The sequence below is a fragment of the Centruroides vittatus genome, unplaced genomic scaffold (genome assembly GCF_030686945.1).
Source record: "Centruroides vittatus isolate TY-2023 unplaced genomic scaffold, ASM3068694v2 contig_990, whole genome shotgun sequence".
NCBI lineage: Eukaryota > Metazoa > Arthropoda > Arachnida > Scorpiones > Buthidae > Centruroides > Centruroides vittatus.
In genome coordinates this window covers 764,597-789,210 of record NW_027122659.1, presented here as the reverse complement: position 1 = coordinate 789,210, position 24,614 = coordinate 764,597, and the positions used below count along the sequence as shown (strand labels likewise).

At 31.2% G+C, this 24,614-nt stretch overlaps 2 protein-coding genes across 3 annotated transcripts; one reads left to right on the top strand and one right to left on the bottom strand.

Annotated features, from left to right (window-relative positions):
• Positions 1-469: 469 nt before the first annotated feature.
• Positions 470-24,614, bottom strand: LOC136986102 (peroxidase-like). Of its 2 annotated transcripts, XM_067283567.1 has the most exons (18): positions 24,510-24,614; positions 24,345-24,432; positions 23,670-23,767; positions 18,101-18,222; positions 17,798-17,911; positions 17,336-17,462; positions 17,039-17,208; positions 16,177-16,347; positions 14,351-14,524; positions 14,181-14,282; positions 13,989-14,096; positions 10,018-10,215; positions 9,799-9,935; positions 8,985-9,146; positions 8,707-8,909; positions 999-1,162; positions 819-924; positions 470-694 (listed from the first exon to the last, which is right to left on the bottom strand). In XM_067283567.1, exons 3-18 carry the CDS (start codon positions 23,765-23,767, stop codon positions 625-627), a joined length of 2,226 nt encoding a protein of 741 aa, XP_067139668.1. In that variant the 5' UTR covers positions 24,345-24,432; positions 24,510-24,614; the 3' UTR covers positions 470-624. The 2 variants fall into 2 exon arrangements, with proteins under 2 accessions (XP_067139668.1, XP_067139669.1); XM_067283568.1 differs by lacking the exons at positions 23,670-23,767; positions 24,345-24,432; positions 24,510-24,614 and adding an exon at positions 18,340-18,456.
• LOC136986074 (uncharacterized) lies at positions 3,352-7,331 on the top strand. Its single transcript, XM_067283531.1, has 5 exons — positions 3,352-4,069; positions 4,238-4,342; positions 4,403-4,735; positions 4,877-5,040; positions 7,137-7,331. Exons 1-5 carry the CDS (start codon positions 3,433-3,435, stop codon positions 7,329-7,331), a joined length of 1,434 nt encoding a protein of 477 aa, XP_067139632.1. The 5' UTR covers positions 3,352-3,432.

Here is a 24,614-nt window from a genome sequence, read left to right as displayed (position 1 = left end):
AATCGAGAAAAATAAACAGTCGAATGCATCAAACTGTCATAATTAGGCGTATATCCAACTAGCTCCAATTATTTTCGTTGTACGTCAAACACAATTTCGGTTATTAAAAGTACGCAGAGATAATATACAGTAATATACTGATTGGCAATATTTCATAAATGACTAATATTGCTTCAGCAAAAAGTCAATGCCTTAGAGAAATGAGTAATGGAAACTATACCAAGAATGAAATATCGATTAGAATTTCACCGAAATACATATATATGGCTGCACACGTAACTTTATACACCTTGCTAACGTCACAAATTATTGCAAAATATATCCCACGTAATTCTAACGGGGATTATAATGTGTCGATATTCCTTTGTTTTACCTTTCTAAAGCATAAAAATTTTGAAAAATTGTCAACGGTTAAATGAGTCTCTTAGTAGACCATTTAAATATTTTTATTAAAAAAGAACAAAAACTCTAAATTAATACAAAAGTTTATTTCTATTCACATCAGTCAATCAATTATACAATTAGTATTTTCCGATTAACAATTCATTCTAAGTTTAATAAAAGAATTTAAATAACTTCACTATTACATACGAGATTTAAGATTACACATAGCATAGATAACAATTAAGAGGACCACGGCTGAAAATTTATTTCTGGAATATCGGTCGAATTGGCACAATGTACGATAGGATTCCTATTTTATAAAATAAATAATAATTGATTAACAATAAATTTCGAAGTGTTATATATACATTGTCATTATCTAATTTAAAAAAAAAAAAAAAATAAATAAAATAATAATAAATAAGTGGCATTACTTTTTACTCTCTGGGTGGAGAGCCCACTTTTGTATGGTAAGCAAATTATCCGAATTATCGCATAATACGCGAGATAAAGTAACTTTTCTTATTTCTCTTAACTGATCTGGAAAAAAATCGTAAACAACACGTTAAATATATTCACAAATTATTTTATTTGTTTAAAAAATATGAGATTACCTGGAGAGAATACATCTTTATTTTCATACCAAAATCGATCTCCTATTCGCATCCTCGCAAATTGTTCCGCTATAAGACAAGAATGGGTTGGACCCAGTATACCAGCATTTTCTGATTTTCTTTCGGAAAGAGCAGCAGGTATCAGATCTACGTCATCGACGCTTCTGTAATAAATTTAAATAATAATTATTATTTTTACCGTCGTCCCCATGTATTTTCTATTTATAGCAAAAATTAGTAAACAAGTAAATATATTAATCACAACGTAGCCAGAAACGCTATATTTATTGAAATTCGTTATTAATTAGTTAATTATATAATTATATTACTATCTTGGAATGTCAACAAAAATTAAAATAAATCATATACCTTTTAACGTATTAAATATACATAATCTATTAATAATTTAAAATGTTTATGTAGTTACATTTAATATTTTAAAACAATTTACGTATTCTTAAATATTCGATAAATGTACGTACAGTACATATGTAAATATGTAAACAGTCTTTCCCAAATATTTCAGACTACTTCCCCCTTATATATATAATGTATGTATATATATAGGCCTATATACATTGTATATTTGTTTTTTTCAAAACGAATTATTGTCCTCCCTTATCTTCTAGCATCCCTATAGCCCCTTGCCTTCCAGCATGGCCTCGAGTCTTCTACCACCCTCTTTGAGAACCATTGATGTAAAGCAAGTGTTGCTATGCAAATGATCAATTCCTGCCAGTTACTACTGCAATAATGCATTCATTGCTATTGCAGCTTCTGGAAAATTTTATAATTTATTTATTTATTTTGATCGATCTAGATGTATAATATTTATATTCACAACAAATTAAAATAAACATTTTAATACTTATTTTAATTTTAGCCAGATTAATAATATGTCTAACAAACATTCAGACTTATGTAAATATTTTTTTAAAAAAAACTTGTAACATCATTAAATAAATTATATTATAAATTTGAATGATAATGTATTTTTTAGCACTAATTCCCTTTGTAACACGATATCAATAGAATGACAGGTGTAAGAATGAATAAGAATATTTTAAAATATAGTGAAATAATATATTTGATTTACTAAATGAAAAACCAAATTCCAATTATAATTAATTGGGTTCTGTGAGATATTACAAAGGATAAAATAAATATAATAATATCTATTTTCTTATTAATTAAAGATACTAAAGGGTAATTGGAAAAATACGTGTCGATAATAATGACTGAAATTCGATTCCTCTTGACAAAGAAAAAAAATTTTGAAGGCATTGAAAAAATTTAGACTATTTTAAAATTTTTACGACAATTTCTTTTTATAATTTTCATATCTAATTATTTAAGAATCATAAGCAAAGAATAATTTACTGAGAATTTTATTTCAGTTTAGTATAATTATAATACCCTATACTCAAAGGTAATTTTTCAAAGAATAGGATAATATAAATAGTTCATTCTTTGAGAAAAACACTTATTTATAGGCCGTTATAGCTTAACGAAATTCCGGTTTGGATTTCTAAAATCATTTCAAATTTCTTTTATGATATTCTTATTTTATTAATTTAATTTACATTCGATAAATGTTACTTTAAAATTTAATTTTACGTGAATTTTTAAATTGTGTCGTCCTTGTGTGGTTGTCGCTCTCTATTGTCATCTTGTAAAAATTTGTTTTGAATGCTGGATTGATTGTTGATGCATGCTGGGAACGGCTGTTGGGTATAAAACGTAATCAACGAATAACATCCTGATGTATCCACTGATGAGGCCTAGATGGCGAAATGCATATGGATAAATTAATAAAATAATTGTTGTTCCTTGCTACCTGTTTGTCTTGTTTTGGCTCATAGAATCCTCGAAGTCGGAAATGGAAAGAGTATAATTTTTACTTGTTATTTAACTAAAAATTTTTTATTTTTAGTGTGTTAATATTACCACCGATCCCATTGGTTTTAATAATTGATTTTATATTTATATATTTTTAAATTTAAAGATGGGGATAGAGGATATGAAGAGTCAAATGGACAGATTGGCAATGGATAGAAATTATTTTAAGTGCTTTTTAAGAGAGCAATATGTGCCAACAACATTTAGATTGCCAGCATCTATACGTTCCAGTATTCGAATGGGTGATGTAATGAAAATAGAAAAATTAATAATAAGATCAGCAATTAAAAAGAAAGATAAAGAGATTTACAACTTACGTAAGAAATGTAAGTTTTTAAAAAAATATAATAGAGATAATAATATACAAAATAATCCCCATGATCAATATATTTTAAACAAACAAGTTAAACTAACAAAAAAATTTGATTATCCTACTGCAGTTGAAAAACAAGAATGGATTAAGAGGTCAATAATTAACCTTACTAATGTTGAAATACCAAGTGATTATTTAAGAATCCTCTCTTTAGGTACGAGTATGAATCTTCCAATGCAGTCTAAGAACTTACCAATAATTGCGGAAATAGAACATGCAATAAGGAAACTCCCAGGAAGTAAAGAAGAACAAATCAAACTAAGAACAGCCATAAGTAAGGATTTAAATAAATTTAAAGGTAAAAATCAGAATAGTGGTTATATTATAGATAAAAAAGCTGTTAAAATAGCTAAAAAAATGAAAAGATTAATTAAATTTTTTAATAAAAAACATATTTCTTTAGTCATGGCAGATAAATCAAAGCAATTGGTGATTATTAAAAAGGAGGAATTGTTATCCAAAAAATTAGAAATAATTTCATCGGATGACTATGAATTATTATCAGGAAATCCTATTGAAGAAATTAAAAGCAATCTTACTAAATTAATCAAAAAATACAAGAATAAAATTCCAGCCAATCAAGTCAAAAATATTCTGGACTTTAATAATGTAAGAGAGCCTAAGTTAAATGTAAGAATCAAAACACATAAGCCTGGTAATGCTTGCAGACCCCTTGTAGATTTTAGAAGAACTGTTTTGTATAACTTGGAATGTTTTTTGAAAAACTTCTTTCAGAATATGGAGAAATCAACCTATAGTATTCAAAATACAGAAGAACTAATTAACGGATTGCTAAAAGGTAACTATAAAAAATCTTTCCGTATTATGAGTTTGGATATAAAGTCTATGTACCCATCTATCACTTTAGAAATGATAACAGAAAGTCTTAAAACATATAACGTCCCTGAATATATAATAGAACTTGTTAAATTTGTATTCAATAATAATTACTTTAAAATTTCTACAGAATATTATAGGCAGAAAAAAGGCATTGCCATGGGATCGGTTATAGGACCAAAATTGGCTGATAACTATATGAATAAAATAGATGAAAGAATTTCAAGTCTAACAGGTATTAAATATTATGCAAGATATGTAGATGATATAATAATAGTTTATGATTCTCAAACAGTTTCATCCAAACACATTGAAGAATATGCAAATGGATTACATAAAAATTTAAAGTTTACAAGTGAAGATGAACAACAAAATAAAATGAATTTTTTAGATGTCACTATAAAAAGAGAAGAAACAAGTGTATCATTTAGTAAGTATGAAAAACTATGTAATAATGGTAAAACCATTAACTTTAAATCTTACTGTCCTTTAGAAAATAAAAAGAATGTCTTTATTATGGAATTGAGAAAGATACTAAATCGAACAACTCAGCAAGAAAACATAGACATCGAAGTAAAACAATTGTTTAAAAAATTTCAGTTAAATGATTATCCGAAACATATCCTCTGTAAGTGGTACAATTTATATTTAAAACGTAGATTTAATGTTAAAAATAGCATAGAAGATATTTCTTATGTAAAGGTTCCTTATGTTGCTAAAGTTTTTGAAAAATATAAACCAATTTTTAAAAAATTCTCTGTATGCATAGTTGCGAGCCAAAAGAATAAGATGTCTAACATCATTAGTATAATGAACAGTGAAAATTCGCCCAGAGACCAATTTAAAATCGCCGGTGTCGTATATAGGATGTCATGTACATGTAGAAATCCAAACTATTACATTGGAGAAACCGGAAGAAGATTGGAGTTGAGAGTAAGGGAACATGAGGCAGCCATTAGACTGAGAAGAACGGAATCAGCATGGTTTTTACATTGCCAAAAATTTAATTGTAATATAAATATAAAAAATACTAAAATTTTGTATAAAATAGAAAATAACTTAGAAAGAAAAATTGTAGAACATTTCTGTATCGCCGAACATGTAAATTTACTTAATTTGAATGCTGGATTGATTGTTGATGCATGCTGGGAACGGCTGTTGGGTATAAAACGTAATCAACGAATAACATCCTGATGTATCCACTGATGAGGCCTAGATGGCGAAATGCATATGGATAAATTAATAAAATAATTGTTGTTCCTTGCTACCTGTTTGTCTTGTTTTGGCTCATAGAATCCTCGAAGTCGGAAATGGAAAGAGTATAATTTTTACTTGTTATTTAACTAAAAATTTTTTATTTTTAGTGTGTTAAAATTTATTTTATTTTATTTTATTTTATTTCTCACCTATAATTGTCGGTTGACGATGTTCATATTGTAAATTATTATTTCCATTACTGTATGCGCAGTTTTTATTTGTAATTGTGAAATTTTTTTGTTTATTTATTTATTGGCTATTTTTGGGCGTGTTTTTTTTATGACAGCACTGTGTTGGCGGTGGGGTGGTATATATGGTATGAGGGACCGGCATCTCGTCATCTGGTTTCTGGTGTTTGGCTCGTGGAAGTGTGTCTTGCCTTGGAGCTGTGTACATTGAGGTGAACTGTCTTTTCCGTGTTGGAGAAAATTTATGATTTTGTAATCCGTTTATATTGCAGAAAAGAGTTGTGAAGCACAGTATATAATTCTGATATGTGAAATAGTTGCCGGTCTACAATATCACCCAGTGAACATTTTTAAACTGCTTATTGGATTTGTTTTGTTTTTTCACCGAAAGGCTCTTTGTGTAAACCTACACGTGCTGCCTATATGCCAAGTTTATGGAGATACTGTATATATATTTTTGTACATAAAATTAGTTCTAAGTGCCTCTCTTGTTAGTCTGTCTCTCGTGGTAATCAATTTCATCCACCCTGCGAAATTTTACACTACGGATCTTTGCAGTTCCCACAAAATAAATTTGAACAAGCGAAAAATAAGTTAGGGTTTATTCAAACAGGTTTTAGGTAGGCCTTTATATGGGGGCGTAGCTACCGTGGAACAGCTGGAGCAAACTGCTCCAGGTGCACGAATCATAAGGGCGCCAAATTAGAAAGACGAAATAAAAACTTCTAAAAACATTTTAAAAAAATTATAATAAAATTTCAAATTTTCGAACAAAACAAAAGTAATTAATTTATAGAAATTCGCTGAACTTTGTAGATTTATTAGTCACACACAGACAAAACGAACCTCATCTTTAGAGCCAGCTAAGTATTTTATTGCCTTGTTTACTCCTTTCATGACTAATTGCAAGGGTGGTCTGCCTCAGTTAACGTAGGTCAAAGTTCGTGAACGTATGTTAGAGTTTGTGCTTGCCCAGTACGATTTTCGCAGATGTGTGTCCTTTCGTACCGTTTTGCTCATCTGCCTTCATTTAACAAGAAATGTTGAAAAACACGAAGAATAAAACGAATGGAATTTCTTGCGAAGTTTACTATCGATGGGAAAGTGGTTCAATCATAGATGTTAGTCAGCAAGAAATTAACAATGCGGTAAATTATTGGCGCAAAGTGTTGCGATGTATAGTAGATGTAACTATAACGCATGCTATAAATAATTTACCTTTCCGAGATCATAGCATTACAGATCTTCAAGGTGTGGGAACTTCGCAAGGAAACTTTCTAGAAATAATTAAATTACTTTCTCGCTTTGATGATGTTTTAGCAAATCTATTAAATAAACCCAAAGGCAGTACCAATTACTTGAGTCCGGATATACATAATGAATTAATGATTTCAGATGAAATTAATGTCCAAATTAAAAGGAAATAGAAGATACCGTTTTCATAACAGTAATAACAGATACAACGCAAGATCTATCAAAACTCGATCAGCTTAGTATCACATTCCGTTATGTTTTAATAAAAAAAGATGAAAATGAAAACCAATCGAGCTGCAAATAAAGGAAACGTTTTGTGGTTTTATTCAGGTTACTGATCAAACATCGCAAGGATTAGAGACAACAGTTTTAAAATGTATTGAAAATTTCACCGATCTATTAAAATTACGTGGTGAAGGTTACCACGAGGCTGCGAATATGAGTGGTGCTTACTCGGGGTTACAACAAGAATTAAACAACGAAACCCTGCAGCCAGATTTGTACATTGGTGTTCTCATAATTTGAATTTAGTGATCAACGACAGTGTCACCAATGTACAAGAAGTCAAAAAATTTTATGAATAGTTAGAAAAGTCAGTTCTGTTAGGCGTTGGGCAATGTTAATAAAAACGAATCAAACCAACTTAGCAAAAACATTGAAGAGTTTGTCCAACACGATGGTCTTTCCGTATTAATGCTCTTGATGCACTACGTTCTCGTTATTTTGATGTAATTAAAGTAGTGACATATTTATCATAAAAAGTGATATTCTGTGGAGAAACTGTCACAGCTTTGCATCAAGGTCGGTACCAAGACCGAGCTCTTGTTTTTAATTACTAATTTTCGATTATGGACTTCCAGTATGGTCTTCAGCCTCGCAATTTTCTTTGAAGAAGGTCGTTACGGCATTAAATAAAATTTATTTTCTTTTAAACAAGTTAAGCAACTTGCCTTACACTGAATCCGCACATAAGTTACAGCACAGTCACGTTTAATGTTAGGCTACCTGAATTAAATAGTCGTGTTATGTATTCCGATAGAATTATTTTTTGTAAAAGTTTTGATGGATTTATTCCACTCTATAATATTAATTTACGTTTGCCAAGAGAACTACGCGTTTCGATTCGTGTTTTTACATTTCCAACTTTCGGTTAAATGTTGTGCATAGATCTTTTCTGTATCGTGCTATCAAAAGTGTTAGAAAAGTAGAGAATTTATTATGCGTCTCCCTTCATTCCATTTAAACTTTACTATAAAAGATGTATGTACCATATTATTTCGTTTTAAATTTGTTCTATTTAGCTTGGAGGTGTTTATTCTTGTTTCTCTGGGGGCCAGTCATCTCTAGCCTCTGTATCTATAAAGGCTGTAATATAAAGTTTAAAAAAAAAAAAAAATGCTTGTAATTAATTGTTCGGTGGATAAAGGACAGAACATTGAAAAAAAAGCAACAAACTTTTTGTGATTTCAGCATCGGAAAGCAAACAAACTGTGCGTAATCTGAATTTAAAACTAAAATTTACTGCTGCATCATCTAGGAAAACTGAAAAAAGTCAACGTTACATAACTTCGATTCTGCTGTTTTTCTTCGCTAGTCATGTTAATTGTAACTTTGTATTATCAAATAAATGAAAATACAGAATTATAAATGCGAACATTATTACTTGAGGCTTTCGATTATTTGGGCAAACCTTTTTCCACCATTACACCGATTAATAGAATTTCTATCGTATTACATTAAAATTTAAATTCATAACAAATTTATTTTACTAGTCAAGATATAATTTAGAGTATTTAAAAAATATTCTCTTAATTTTAAAGACATACAGTAAACACCAATAATATGAAATCGCGTCATCAATTTTTTAAACATGTCTTATAAATATTAATTTAAATCTTACTCATATAATTTTTTCAGTCTTTTGGCATTTTCTTCATCCAAGGCGTCTTCTAATTGTTCCCAAGAGGTGATTTTGGAGAAACCGCAATACTCTCTCCATTTGTTATACGAAGGTATTCCGTGATCTCTACTTCTTTGAATGCTAATGGAAGATAAATCCATCCCATAATGAGAGTAATGGGACTGAAACAATCTGTTCCGAACCTGTTTTTCGATAAAATACATTCCGTAAATTTAATATTACATATTGTTCCTGTTTAGATCTAATTGATTCTTTACCTCGTCGGAAATTTGACTCCATACAATTTTCGATCGTTGTTTTGTTGCTCCGCGAATAACGTCGTCTAAACCTTCAGTGTAGAAGACAGTTGGATTAAAAAATGTATCGTGTAGAGGAAGTTTTTTTTCATCGCCCTTTGATGAATAGAGCTGAACGTAACTCTAACATTAAAAAATAAAGTTAAAAAATGAGTATTTGAGTGGGAAAATATGATACTATGGCCATGGACGCGAGCGAGCGAATGTAATGACATCCGATATAACATTTCTCGCTTTCTTGTTTCTCTCTCTCTTGCCAACGTACGGTTACGTTTGGCGAGAGCGAATTCGCTACAAACTTCTCGCGTCTGTAGGACCGTAATCCAGTGGCGTAGCGTGGGTGTCAGCCGCCCAGGGCGGAGGAAAATTTCGTCCCCCTTAAATAAAATACGGGGAATCCCTACAAGTCAGTACAGACGGTGTTGTCAGTCGTTATAATGAGCAAGATGTCATTATGATAGATTCATTTAAAGAAAGGGGATTCCCCAGTTTCGTCACAGAATAAGTAATGAAAAATTCCGTGCTCATTTCAATCGGTCCGAATCGTAGGTACGACAAAAATACGTAATGAAATGGTTCAAATTTTTACGAGATATTATTATTATTTATTGTGAAAAAATGCCGCCTCCTAAAAGTACCGCCCGGGGAGGGCCGCCCCTGCCGCCCCCACTAGGCTACGCCACTGCCGTAATCTTAGAAGTATTCATTAAAAATAAACACGCGTATAGTTAAATTGCTGTATTTTATAAATTTAAATAAAATATATTTAAATTACCTGAACTTGTGAGTGGCCAAACCTAAATGCAGCAGAAGCAAAAACATTGCTGGCGGTAGCGTCAGAAGATGCATTATAACCATCGAAGTAACCATCAGATAGCAATTTGAGATTATATTTATTGATATTTTCAACCCCTGTTTATATACACGAAAGACGATAAATTTTGTAAATTTATTAATTATAATGAAAAATGAAATACTTAAAGAAGGGAATTACCGAAAAGCAGAGGCAAGTATTCGTTGTACGTAATATGCTGCAATTCTGCAATAACAAGTTTTCTCGCTTCCTGAAATAATGTTTCGTCATCCCAATCAGGATTTAAGTTTTCTAGAGCCTCGGCTAAACGGTTGTGCTCTCTCATCCAAATCGTATGAATTACTGTTAATTCTACGTGTTCGTTAGCTCTTCTGTCTCCTATAATAGTAAATACATGTACTGTATATACATACATTCAGGGTTTACGGTTAATGCCCGCAGAGTCAATAGATCATTTTGACTTAATGTATTGATTCTACACATACTTATGTGGTATTATCGATATTAATATCGATTTTTAAAAAAATACTATCGTACATTACTGATCGAGTTTTTTAGAGAAAACTTAGTACCATTTTTTCTTATCTAGTACTTTTTCAGTACCTTTTACAGAAAGTCTTGGAACAACACTGGCGTGGCGCACTGATTCATGGGATATTGTTGAAATATGGCGAAAACATTCAAGAGCGACGAAGGTTACCAGCGAAGGTACTCATATAAATTAAACTATTTCTAGAAATTTACAGACGAATTATGCTGTTAATGGTAGAAGATGCCGTGAAAGAACAAACCTATTTCTAGTGTTAGGATAAGCTATTATGAACACAAATACAGTATATAAAAATTCTATAGACACTTCACATCGCTTGCAAAAAGGGCGCGTTTTTTTATGCAGCGAAAGTGTAGCGAAATGACGTCACGAGCAGCGTTGGCCATTTAGAAATAGGTTTCAGAGGATTAGCTGTAAAGCGCTTCTTGAGCGCTGCATAAAAAAACGCGCCCAAAGATTGAATAATTAAATAATTTCTGAATTAAAATCGTCTGTTCCTTTATAATGTTATTCATAATTGCTTAAATAATCATTATTTTAATAAAATACGTCATAATTTTAACCCAAAACACAGAAAAACGCAGACGTTTAAGCCGAAATTCTACTCGTTATGCTCGACGTTCCAAACACCATTGTCAAACTTCTAGGCTTACAAGATGGCGGCGCTCGACGTTTGACGTTCACGTTTTAGAGATGAAAACTTTGGCCGGGACCTTTCTATTATAGGGTTTTGTCTTTTTGTACTTCTGGCAATTTTCTCTGTTCTTTGTTCTTTTCACCTCCTAGAACTTTTTCTTAATTAATTATTCTTTTTTGGAGGCGAGGGCCACTTCCTAGACTTTATCAACATCAAATACACGAGTTACTTACAGTATGATCCCTCTGAAACACATCAATAAAAATACTAGACATCACCGATAGGCTATGGCAGGAAGAGTGGCACAGTTCAACTACGGGTAAACACTGTTACAAATTCTTTCCCTCTATTCACGAGAGGATTAATAATAAACATTTCAAACCCTCTTTTGGTATCACCCAGTGCCTCACCCAGCATGGGAACTTTAACAGTTACCTTTACCACTTTCGAAAAACCAACTATAAAAATCGTGATATCGACAACAACGAAGAAGATGACGAAAACCATTTCTTGTACGAGTGTACCAAATATGAAAATCAACGTATCCAATTCGAGGCATCATGCCTCCATGCCAGCTACAACTTGCCTCCTAATGAAAAGGACTTAGTCATGGACAGTACCCTTTTTAGGACATTCAACAAATTCGTCATCAAGACCAGGACTCTCACGCAAATCACCTATTTACGCAAACGTATGTTGAGCCCAACCAAATGAGCAATAACGACTTACCAGCTTCTACTGATATCAACAATGATAACAAGGACGAAGACAATTGCTATGATAACGGTGGCAAAAGTGATGATCCATCATTCTGGCTGTCAAAGTTCTCACCCCAACTGTGGTCTGTAATTTTCCCATCGGTGAACAAGACCAGGACATTGTGTTGCCCATCCACCTCTGACTGTATGTGAAGTTTTTGTGCCCTCCTTACTGCTTTGGTTTATTGTTATTTTCACTGCAATGTTACATGTCTTTATTTCTGTTATAATTTTTGTTTATTGTTTTCACTGAATTTTTTGTTCTTTGTTTTCTATGTTGTAACCCATCCATTCTTGTAAATATCTATGTATTCATCACATTTTTGTAACTTTTGTATAATTTGATCCTTATAAATTCCGATGCAGCTCTTGGGGCCCCCTTCTCCTCCTTCATTTCCACTTTCCAATCAATTTTTCTCTTTCTTTCTCCATCTTGAGTTCTTCCCAGCCTTCTTTCTTTTCAACCCTTAGGGCAAAGTCAGTTTACATAACAGACAGCCCTCTAATCCTTTATAACAACAACAACAACATCGTATGCGAGGTTACCTGAGGGCATACGAAACACAGGAAGGTCACTTTTGAGTTGGTGCTCGAGGACAGAAGATCACGTAAAGGAGAAAGATTTTAGTGTCCGGTGCCAGAGAGACAGGTAAAACTACAACTTTCGAAATTCCAGTGCTGAAGTTAGTGTGTTAGGCCGGCGTTTCCGCTTGAAGAGTCCGAACGTGAGACCGGCTGTTGGAATCAAGTATCCACAAGTTTCTAGAGAAGGTTCGCGTATTTTCCCGTACTGTAGCGCAACCGTCACGCTGCCATTAAGATACTGTAAGAACGACGGAATTGAAACGACGTTAACTAGTTAAACACAAGTTTATCAAGCTCCTCATTTTTTACTTGGCGCTATGGTATGCGACTAGGACAAAGTTGAACCGCTACTTCTATTTCTGTGCCTTTCTTCTGTGCTCTTGCTAAAATTGAAGTGTATATGTATATGTATATAATTCGTCTCTGTAATCCAAAATATTTTTTGGTAGACGGTCTCACAGCAAAACGTTAAGTTAGGAACTCTCTTTTATTCTTTAAAAAATGACATATGCATTTCGGGTTGGTATATTCATCCAACCCCTCTTCAGTGCTAATTTTTAAAAAGACAAAAAAAGAGGGAAAGGAGGTATAATACCCAATACATGACACAAATACAAACAAGATGTAACAGAGTAAAATTGAAGTGTTTAAAGTAATATTGCAAACGACTTTGCTACGTCTATCTTTCTTTTCCTTTTGCCTTAAAAATACATAATTTAACATTCATCGATAGCTTTTGCTTTTTCTTGAGCATATTGAGATCTCCTAAATGAACATTTGTTAATTTAGTAAAAAGGCGTTTAAACAAAAATTTACTCTGCAGATTCAGAAGACTGCAGGAACTTCTGAGAATCTTAATATTGTACATAGTATTTTTAATGCTATTTCATATATTATCTAAAAGATCAAACGGAGCTTACTCAAGTAAACATTTCTAATACTGTATGTAATTTGACGGCTGGATGGCAGTATACAGTAATAATTACCTGTAACTTAATATAATTTATAATCGATAGCAATATAATTTACTACAGTATACTTTAGTAAATTATATCGCTATCGGATTATAAATTATATCGGATACTCATAAAGTCCACTATCATAATTGGTTTGGTTTATTTATTTATGGCCATATGACACGTGGGCGATCTGCCGAGGGGATGCCCCCGGAAAGATTTTTATGGGAAACTGGCATGTATTTAGATGATACTAACATGAAACCCGGAAAACCTCAGCCAGCCACGTGCAGTTTTCTGGGTTTTCTTCACCTCTGCCAGGTGCGAACCCACGACCGGTGTTCGGTGGTTTTATCCACTCGGCCACTGTGGCACCATTATTATTATTATTATTATTATCTTTTATAACATTATATTTAGCCGATTAAAAATGCAAATAAAAGTATAATTTCATAAGTAATAAAAAAAAGAAATTAAAATATTATTAAAGAATTAATGAAATTATTATTTTTTAATGATAGTTTTAAACAGCGGCGTTACGGCATGTGACACGATTAATTATTTAAAGAGAAACTATGTTTTAAACGCAATGTTAATTTTTAATATTTTAAATAAATTATTTAATAAACAAAATATTATTTTATAAATTTGAATGGTTTTCTTACCGGCTTGGAAGCAAAATAACTTTTCTTTTGGTAATCCACAGAAAGAGTTTTTATCATATATTTTTGGCAAAACTTCGGTTTTATGAATATCGCTAACTTTCAAACGACCTACATAAAAATTAATTGACAAATTAATTTTTTATAAAAAAAATAATAATAATAATTAAAATTTATTTTATCAGTTATATTTACCAGAATAAAACGATCTCAAATTCGAAAGTTCTTGATCGGTAGAACCGTATATTGCCGATCCATCCAGGTAAGAAGTTATTTGATTTAATTGTTGACGATATACTGAAATAGGAATTTAGGAATATATTTCTGTTTTATATTTTAATAAATTCGAAGTATAAATTATTTACCCGAATATGGAGTTTTTACCGGACTGGCTCTCACAAATTCCATACAGGTTACGTTATATTGGCTATAAAATTTATCGTCTTTTGGTACTTTGATAGGATAACATTCGGGATGACAAAGGCTGTTGTTACTGAGTATATCTTTGTGGCAACATGTGATTGGCAATCCACTTCTGTCTGCATTAAAGAAATAATATACATATAAACTGTATGCAGCCCTGACGAGAGGTGGGGTCCGAGAGCCATTTTTAAGCACATTTTTTGTTTCTCTGCCAAGTCATGTCACTGTGGTATGCGGAGGAGAAAATATGGAAAAATCCCCCCCAAATAAATGAATTATCGGGTCCTGTTCGGATGGGGCAAGGGGAAATGTGGTTAAGGGGAACCTAGGAGCCCGGAGGTTTTACAGGGGCTGCATATATGTATGTACAGTAAGACCCCGCTTAACGCGGGGAATGCGTTCCTAGATGACAGAGCGCTAAACGAAACAGCGTTAAACGGGGTCATCTTAACACGTAAATAAGGGGGATACGTGAAACAGAACAGAGAATAAGAAAATTTATCAGTTTTTTTTTGTTTTATTTTGTAACATTTATTGTTAAATACTTTTTTATTACATTAATTATAGACTTATTTATTGCTAATATCGATATTTTTTCATAAAACATTCATGAAAATAAAAATAAAAGTTCGAGTAAAGAAGTTATGTTTGCGATGAGGAAGGTTCTTCCTCATTTGACATCTTTTGTTTCTTTGTGAAGAAGTCATCTAACGTCGTTTGCCTTTTCCTGTTTCGTTCAGCAAGCAGTTGTCGATAGCAAGACATCGCATCCGTGACACTTCGTCTTGCCTTTGAACTTCTATCAAAATTGAAATCATTTTGTATAAACTGATCCATTATTTCCGTTATACTGGCTAAACTTTTTTTAGAAAATCCGTTGAAAGTTCCTTTTGTTCCTCATCTTCAGAAACGCTAATTTCGTCATCTTCATGCACCTGTTGTTCTACTAATTCTTTAAGATCGTCGTTAGAAAAACTTTCTCCAGTTGTAACTTGCAATAATTCTTCAATATCTTGAGCATTTATATTATCCAACCCTGTTTCATTAGCTAGCTTGACAATTTCGTCGACATTAACAATGGATTCTCTTGTGTCAACATCCTTGCTTAGCTCCGGCCATACTTTCTTCCATACTCCTTTCAAAACATTTCTCGGTCACCTCATTCCTGGAAAGATTGATGTTGTCTACAGCATCCATGATATTATAGTTTTTCCAAAAATCTCTAATGGATTGTTTATCTGCTCCATCTGTTTTATCAATCAGTTGTTGGAATGTCCGCCGTAGATAATAAGCTTTAAAATTTGATATTACGCCTTGATCCCAACACTGCGTGCGATCTCGGAGAATTCCAATACTACCGCGTAATACCGAAACAGCGTTAAGTGGGGCAGCGTTAAGCGGGGTTTTACTGTATTACAATAATAATAATATATATAAATACTACGTATGTTACTATGTGGAATATATATTTAAACCTTTTATATCTGAATATTATGGAAAATTTTTATGTTAGTATTCAGATAAGAACAACGAAAACTTTAAATATTTACAGACATCTTTCCAAAAGTAGATTAATAACATTTAATTATAGGCCTAATCATAAGTTATAAATGTTAAACACAATATAAACGTTAGATACAGAATTAATGATTGTAAGCGTAAGTTATAAATATTTCGATTGTATACTTATAATTAAAAAACTTACCTATTTGTTTTATTATTCAATTTTAAACATTTTTAATTTAATCGAATTCGATATAAAAAATACCTTGACTAACGGCAGTATTAGTAACATCATGATCAACAAATAAACCCCATAACATTGTCATCAGCGTGCATCTGGATCCGACTTGAGATTTCCTCGTATATAGAGAATTACTAATCAATCTTGCGCTTGGCAAATCTTTACCACTTCGGCTCTTTCTCGGTGCCGAGATTTCTAGTGAATATTAATATTAAAAAAGTGGAAAAAAAATTAAATTAAATAAAATAAGGAATCGCAATAGTCAAATGAACGGAAAGATCTGCAGGTGTATTTCTTTTTTTCCTCCATATTTAACATGTCTGAATGTTTTACTTTATGAAATTGTAAAGCGATTTTTTTTAATGTATTCCATGAATAGTCACGAAATTTTTTGAACAAGTGGTCGAAGCCCCCTAGTAAAATCCTGGTGTAAATTTATCAGATCAAAGTATTTATATCATTATTTTATTAATTTAATTGAATAACAAATTCCTCAAAATATTTCATTAGTTTTAAAAATAGATTTCGAGAGGAACTCGATCCATAACAAAATGTTTACGTTACTTTTAATGACGTAATTATTTTATTTATTTTTTCTAATAATTGTTTTCCTGTATTTTTTCATACTTGCAAACAAACTTTGTTTTTGTAATTTTGGTGGAGTTTGAACCACAATTTAATTTAATTTAGTGTGAAATTATTTATCTTTTACGGACTGAGTAACAATCTTTTTCAAAAAATATTCTCAGAATTGGGTCCTCGGATCCTAGGAATTAGACGAATAATATAATCCTTACATTTTAAAAATAATTGTTTTCCCCCATATTCTTATGGTATACCTGCAGAATCATTCCATATTTACTTACGAACAAATATAAATACTTACTGTCGCTATAATCGGGATCTAATAATCGAATAAATGCCGTATACGAACTACCCCAATCTGGATTTTTCAAATTATTGCATCTTCCGTCTATTTCGCGATAAGGTTGTTTACTATTACAGTAAGTTGATGTATTTTGCATACAGCCATATTTTACCCCAGAAGTTTCGTCCCTAAATAAATAAATTACGTATTGCATTAATTTATATTTTTTCATATCTATACACTTTGTAAACATATTGTAATTATTGTTATCGAGATGACTTTATTTTAGTAAATTGTTTACGCTTCTAAAATTACCTTTTCTTTAGTTTCTTTTGAGCATTTTCGGCAATAACAGCACAATTAGCTATTTCTCTGGCACGCTCTGTGCTTTTCAAAAATATTTGGTGAAAATGAGCGGGAGAACCGTTTTTCAATCGAATATCTAATAAAATAACGTGAATAAATACAAATTCAGACAAAAAGTGTCCAATTGTTTTATAAATTAACCTCTTTTTATCTTCTAAAACAATAACAGAGGACGAATCTAATAAGATTTAAATTGATAATTTTAAAAACTACAGGCCTACACAATTATACAAAGTGGGCATTTCGCTTAAACAATTGTCCTAATTAACTTTAAAACAAATTTAATTGTACATAAATACTTTTATTTTATTTATTTATTGATAAATCAAATGCTCCGTTAGAGATAGTATACAATTTTCTGTTTTAAATCTCAAAATATGTTCTAAGATAATATATTTTTTTTAAATTAACCTTTCTTTGTTAGTTCTTCTTCCAGTTCGTATTTTTCGTTTAGCTTATCTCTTCCGTAAAAATAATCTTTTTTCATTTGTTCTTCTTTAATATCATTTTCTTTGTTTGACAGAGCTAAGATTTAACAGATGAATCGATTATAAGTAAATCAAAAGAAAACATATAAACGTACAGTTTAAATATTTATTTATAACCGTGTAGTTTTGCTGATTAAAATTAGAACAAAATTCCAAAAATAAATTTAAAATTTTAATTGTTTTTTATTATATTAGATAAAGTAAAAATCGATAATTTCCCTCTTACCAATTAAATTTATGTCGTTTTCCGTATGTAATAAATGATAGACACTTTCTCCGTTGTCACCGTAACTTCGTTTTGAAAATATTAACCAAGCAAAACTAAGAAGAATTCCGACAAAGATGAAACTAAAATTCGATAAATTTGATGTTAGTGAATACTAACATAATAACATGCTAAAAACTAACTATATTACTACTAATTTAATACTAACATACTAAAAACAAGTAAGCGCGCAATAATACAGCTTTATTGTTTTTGTTTTCTTCTGTAATTTTACACTTCAGAAAGATTTTAATCAATTTTGCAATGATTTTATTGTGATTTCATATAAATTTGATGATTATTTTTTTATTTAGAACTAAAATTAAGTTAAATTAAAAGGAGATGTAGAATTAAAGTGAAATAAGAATGGTGAAAAATGCTAAATAAATATGAACGATGTAAAAAAAAATGCGTCAAGTAAAAACTTATGACAATTTAGACGATGGTCAAAATTTTTCTTAGGAGTTTTTCTATGGTAAGCTTGACGCTTAGAAGCGATTTGTAGACAACAATAATATGGGAAAAATCTTGTGGGTACCGTTTCCGAGCGCCAAGTTTATCTTCACCACAGAAAAACTCCTAAAAAAATTTTGACCATCGTCTAAATTGTCATAAGTTTTACTTGACGCAATGCTTTTGTTTAGATAATAATTAACAATATAAAATTTTAAAAAAATAAAATATCATAAAACATGGCTCCACACTCAGTTTTAAATGTTGCCGGGAAAGTTAAGCGACTCTGTTGTTGGATTTTTCCATTGCCAGCGCAGTTCAAATGCAGAAGCATCGTTCAAACTTCGGTTCAGATTTCTCTGAAACTTAGCGTTCGAACTCTGGAACGTTCGAATTCAGAGTCATTTGAAGTACGGGATACCACTGTACTTTCGGTTTTGTTACTAAACGTAAGAAAACGTTGTGCACTTTTGAATTTAAAAAGTTAAGACTTATATCCAAAAATAACTTTACTATTTGTATTCTTTTAGAATTCATAATAATATGGCCACCGACTGTTTTAAATCGGGAAATATTAAAATTCGATTTAAAATGTATGTATTGTATTTATCGATTTATGCGAGTGATGTTTATCAATTTATCCGCATCCTTTTACTGCAACAAAAGTTATGGGTATAATATAGTTCGATCGAATATTTACTAATTTAAATATGCAAATTATTTCAAGGCACCGAAAGCGGAAACCAACGGTATATTTACGAACAACAATTGCTCGTAACAGAATTAACCTATGAACAATTAGTGTCTGTTCTCTTTCGTTGTAAGTAATAGCGTATTGTGTTTTGAACAATAAAACTTTGGACCGTAACCGTAGCATGGCTCCTGGACGAAAAAATCGGAAAAATGCCAATTCTGAATGCAAATTTCTTTGACCTTCGGCATTTAAATAGTCGTACTTGAGAAGTTCAACAGCGAATTCGAATTACAGACGTATTCGTAAAAGCTTTAGTCGCAAACAGTTAAGAGAAATCAAGAAGCGAACGAACTTCCCAGAAAGACCCGCTTCTTTATTTTTGTTATACTTCCGCGATCACCAGGGCGCTCTGAAATCCGAAAAGAAATGGAAAATAACAAAAGTGGCCAAAATATTGAGGAGAAAGTGGAGAAATTTAAACCGGTTCAAAAAAACGTTACGTAAGTACGGCCGAAGACTGGACTAGATATCAGAAGGAGAAAAATGCTCTTCATCCTTTGGCGTCAAGTCCTACGAAATTACTTAAATACGTATCGAGGCCACATTTGCCGAAGAAAAATGTACCCGCTTTCATGTTCTTTTATAAAAAATACGTATCAGTACGAGAGAGAGAAAAATCCTACGCTGAAAGTTTGACAAGTAGCTAAGAAATTAGGAAGAAAATGGAACGGTATGGAGAAAGAGGAGAAAAAGGAATATCTAGAGATGGCCGACAGAGACAGAGAACGATACTATCGACAGAAGAAAGGAATGGCTCATCTAGATCCAAAAATGGTTTCGTCCGGTTGTGAAATAAATTATTTCGATCCGTTTAAATTGCTGTTCAAAGACAACGAACGAGACAAGTATAAAAGTCTAAATGGGATGCTCGAGTATAAACATCTGTTAACTGTGTTGTTTCTGAGAATCGTATTCGATACCGAATACGATTAATCCGTTCGCAACTTTGCAATAATTGCAAAAAATTTTCAAAATTGTCAAATAAAATCTTTTCCGAATTAATAATATAAAGCAATTCTAGTTATTTTCTCTTCCCGCCGGCACTAAAAAGACATTTTTCGTATCTCCGGACGCGGGTTCCTTGGCCGGTCACTTACTTCGAGGGTCGTGATGGGTCGGATCCTTTTGTAACGGGGAATTAGGTCCCTTGTTCGTATAGCATTAATATGCCGTTTCATAAAAGTATTTTATATATTTAAATTTTATAACAAATACAGATTATATTGTTATTATACGTTTGCAGAGAGGTGAATCGCGTGCTAGGAAACGTGACGTCATTACCGTATCACGTAATGTCTCCAATATTCGACGGAAAAAAGCGAAGCTTCCTCCGAATGTTCTCGGGAAACGTCACGGATGTCACGTGACAGCAGGACGTAAAAAGAGGTCACGTGACACGTTTTTCCATGGGCGAATTCGTCTGGCCGTTTCAGGGTATTAGTAGAATGGTCTTCTTGCATCTTCCTGTTCGAATGATCAGAGATGCAGTTTGGGTCACTCACCTACTGTTATTAAATTACTGTTTTTCGGAATAATGATGTACAGTACTTATCTACATTAATCTACTTCCTGCTTGGTAGAGCATTCGTCCGAATTCTCCATAGGACTCTGTAAAATACAGACTATATAGAGCAGCGAGCATATAATAGTCATTGAGGAGCTTTAATGTCTCGTTGCAAACGATCAGCTAAAGCCAATCGCTGCCATATTGGTAATCCTTAAATTTGTATCTTTACAGTTGGAATTGGATGCTCTTCCGGGTAGTTAATATACAGTAAAACCTCCCTTAATTCGGACGACAATATTCGTCCGAATTAGCAGGGATTTACTATATATAATATACAATAAACTCCTAAATGTATATATATATATATATATATAAAGTGTATAGTGTACTGGTTATATGATGAATCATTTCGAATCTCCAATACTGTCATACGGAAATTAATTACACAAAATTCATACGTGTGGTCGAATCACTTTCAACTAAGATAGGCTCAGCTGCAAAGTTATATAACTAATCGGACTGAACTTGTTCTTTTCAATATGATAGCAAGAACACGAAACATTACCGGTTTTTTTACTAACCACGATTGCATGGATTTACTTATTTGCATAAACTGTTGTTTGACAATCAGTAAAGTAGTAGAACATGAGGATTACAGTTACAACAACAGCAATAGTCATTGGAAACGTTCATATTTTGTTACAGGATAACCACTAGTTATTTCACTGGTTATCTGCCGAGAAATAACACCCAAAGTAGTTAAAGCTTCAGTTTCTTCGTTTTATCACCGACTGTTCACGGTTTGTTTGCGGAAGGTCATCATTTTGAGCATTGTAAATTGTAAACAAGAGATTGTTCCAAATGGGAAAAAAAGAAAAAAGAAATAATGTACTTATTTTCGCTATGGATAAGTATTAATTACCGAATTTTGCATATCGTTAACCGGTAATAATCCTAATAATACCAACGAATGAAATGCAAGTAAAATTAATAATTCGTTCACATTTTACAACTCCGTACGAAATACCGCAAGAAAATTTTGTAAAATTATCTCGACGTTCACCAGCGTATCTTCTTTCCTGGTGGCCGTTAAATTAAATATTAATTGTCAGTTCTGACCTGTATGCTATTACAAACTAGCAGGATACGTTAACTTTACTACACGATTGTATCCCGGGTGCTTTGCCTATAAGTTTCTCCGTACAATCGCCTATGGCATGTTTCTTTTGAGAAACACTATAATAGCGTACTTTACTGTACTGTACATATTATTATACATAATAATAATACAATATTGTTCAAAACGTTTTGTAGACTAATTAGAAATTTTTGAAACATCCAATCACACGTCAGTATAGTCAGTAATTACAGTATTCTAATATATGATTGACCAATCATATATTTGAATCTAACGTTAACGTTCTGCGCACGTATTGCGCAGAAGCAGCCATTTTAATCTTTCTCGTATTTCTAAAGAATTGTTAAGCATGAAAAATTTATAATTAGGAAAAGACTTATTAATGATATTAATATACACAGCATATGGGGATAAAATGTTTTATATTATAGATTAAAATACTGTATAATTAAGATTTAAATGTTTCTTAATAATTATGTAGACTATTATTTTCATATAAAAAAATTATAACCGTTTTTAATTTTTATAAAATCAGCATAATTTAATTTAAAAAGAAGTAGACGTTAAAAATTTATATTTATTCTTAAATCAATTTGATAGATTAAACCGTTCAAATGGTCGTAACTTTTTTAAATTCGGTATCTTTTTGAAAATAATTTATTTAAAAAACTATTTAAGAAATTCTAAGTTTTAAATATTTAAGTATTTATTTAAAACGGAAAAAAAATGAAGTAGTTAATTCTACTGCGTTAAAATAAAAGTAATTCAGGAATATAAAACTATAGTTATTACTTACATGTATATATATATAAGCAGTAACTATATTCCGGAATTACTGCATGTAGACTTATATATGTATATAGGCCTACATTATAATGCTTGAAAAAACAAAAATTCTAATACATCAACAAATATGACTAAAAATGCAATTAATATAATACTGAGACATACTAAAAACAGAATAACATTACTAAATTTCGTTTTTATTGATGGTATTCGCTTTTAATGATTTACTTCAACACGCAAAAGTACAAACATCTTACTGCGGTTGACAAAAAAATTACAAATGTCGAATTAAACAAAAAGTTGCACGGTTGTTCATCCTATTATCTTGTTTAAAAAAAAAAATTATCAAAAATTTCTAAAGCAAGTATATGTCTTTGCAGACTATTCAAAAACTATCCAATCACACGTCAGTATACTAATTACAGTATTCTAATATATGATTGGTCTATTTAAATTATTTTCTAAATAACTATAAATATAATTCAGATTTTTTAAACGTGAGTCTAACAAGCTTGAGTTTTGTTATCTTTTTTTTTTTTAATATTTGTAATGGAATAACAAGATTTACCGAGTTTTTAAATAAACGGAAGAAGGAGGAACATATTTGATTTTTTTTTTTTTTTTTAATCAATTGCCATGCGGAGAAATTTTATATTATAATGTTTTTAATTATTCTAATATTAACTAAATGTCATTTTGTCTTATAAACAAAGACAGATATTAATTATATTTTAATTTATAAATGTTTAAACTAAACTTTTTTCGTAAGTGCGAATAAAGTAAACATGTTTAAATACATACTATAGCTTAGCTACGATTTATTTAACACAATAAATTTATTTAAAATGATTATTATTATTTCTTAATTATAAAAAGTAAATAAGAAACATACATTAATGTCAAATTATAAGCCAGCCTTCTCCGTCTCGCTAAAGTTTCACGATCTCGTCTAGCAGACGACGAAGGTAACAAAAGACTATTCTCGTCCATCTAAGAAAATTTAAGACTCGTTAATCAGTTTTAAATACTAAAAGTCACCAGTAAAAATCGCCATTTTCCTAATATAATTAAAGGATTTAACTTTATCAAATGGCAGCGATCTAGGCCAGCCGCGTGCAATTAGCATTCTAGAAAGGTAACCTCGGAAATATTCACTTACGTAAGATTATATTCTTCAGCCGTTTACAATTCAATAGTTAAATTATCATATATTATATTTATTTAGTCTCTACATATATAGTCTACAACGTCATTTTTTATTGTTATTCGTATTTTAACGTTATAGGAAGTATTATCTACAAGTCCTTTAAATATAATTTTTAAAAGAATTCTAGCTAATATTATTGTAATACATCGTGGAAATGACATTTTAAAAGCCACGACATTAAAAAAGTTTCGTTTAATGTTACCGAATTGATGATATTTTATCAAGGTAATTGAGGAAGACGACCTTCTGTATCTTGTGTTGGCCGAGAAAATTCGGTCGTGCGGTGTTTCCTCATTTTGCCAAAATTAAATATGGTTTAAAAATTTTCGGCTTAAAGTTTAACGATAATAATTTTCTTACCTGGTTGCTGTCGTTCTCACTGTAGGAAAGAATTTCTCATCGTAGATGAAGGATCGTATGTCTTCGCCCGGGGGTCTGTCCTTCAAAGCTAGTTAAAAAAGTAAAAAAAAAAAAAATTACCGCAACCGGAAAGTCACATGATGAATTGATTAAAATGTTCGTCACCTTGTATCATTTTTCATTTACTTTTTTTTTCTATTTAAAATTAAATAAAAACGTTTTAATTTATAGGACATCTGTTCAAATTAAATCTATTTAAAATTATTTATT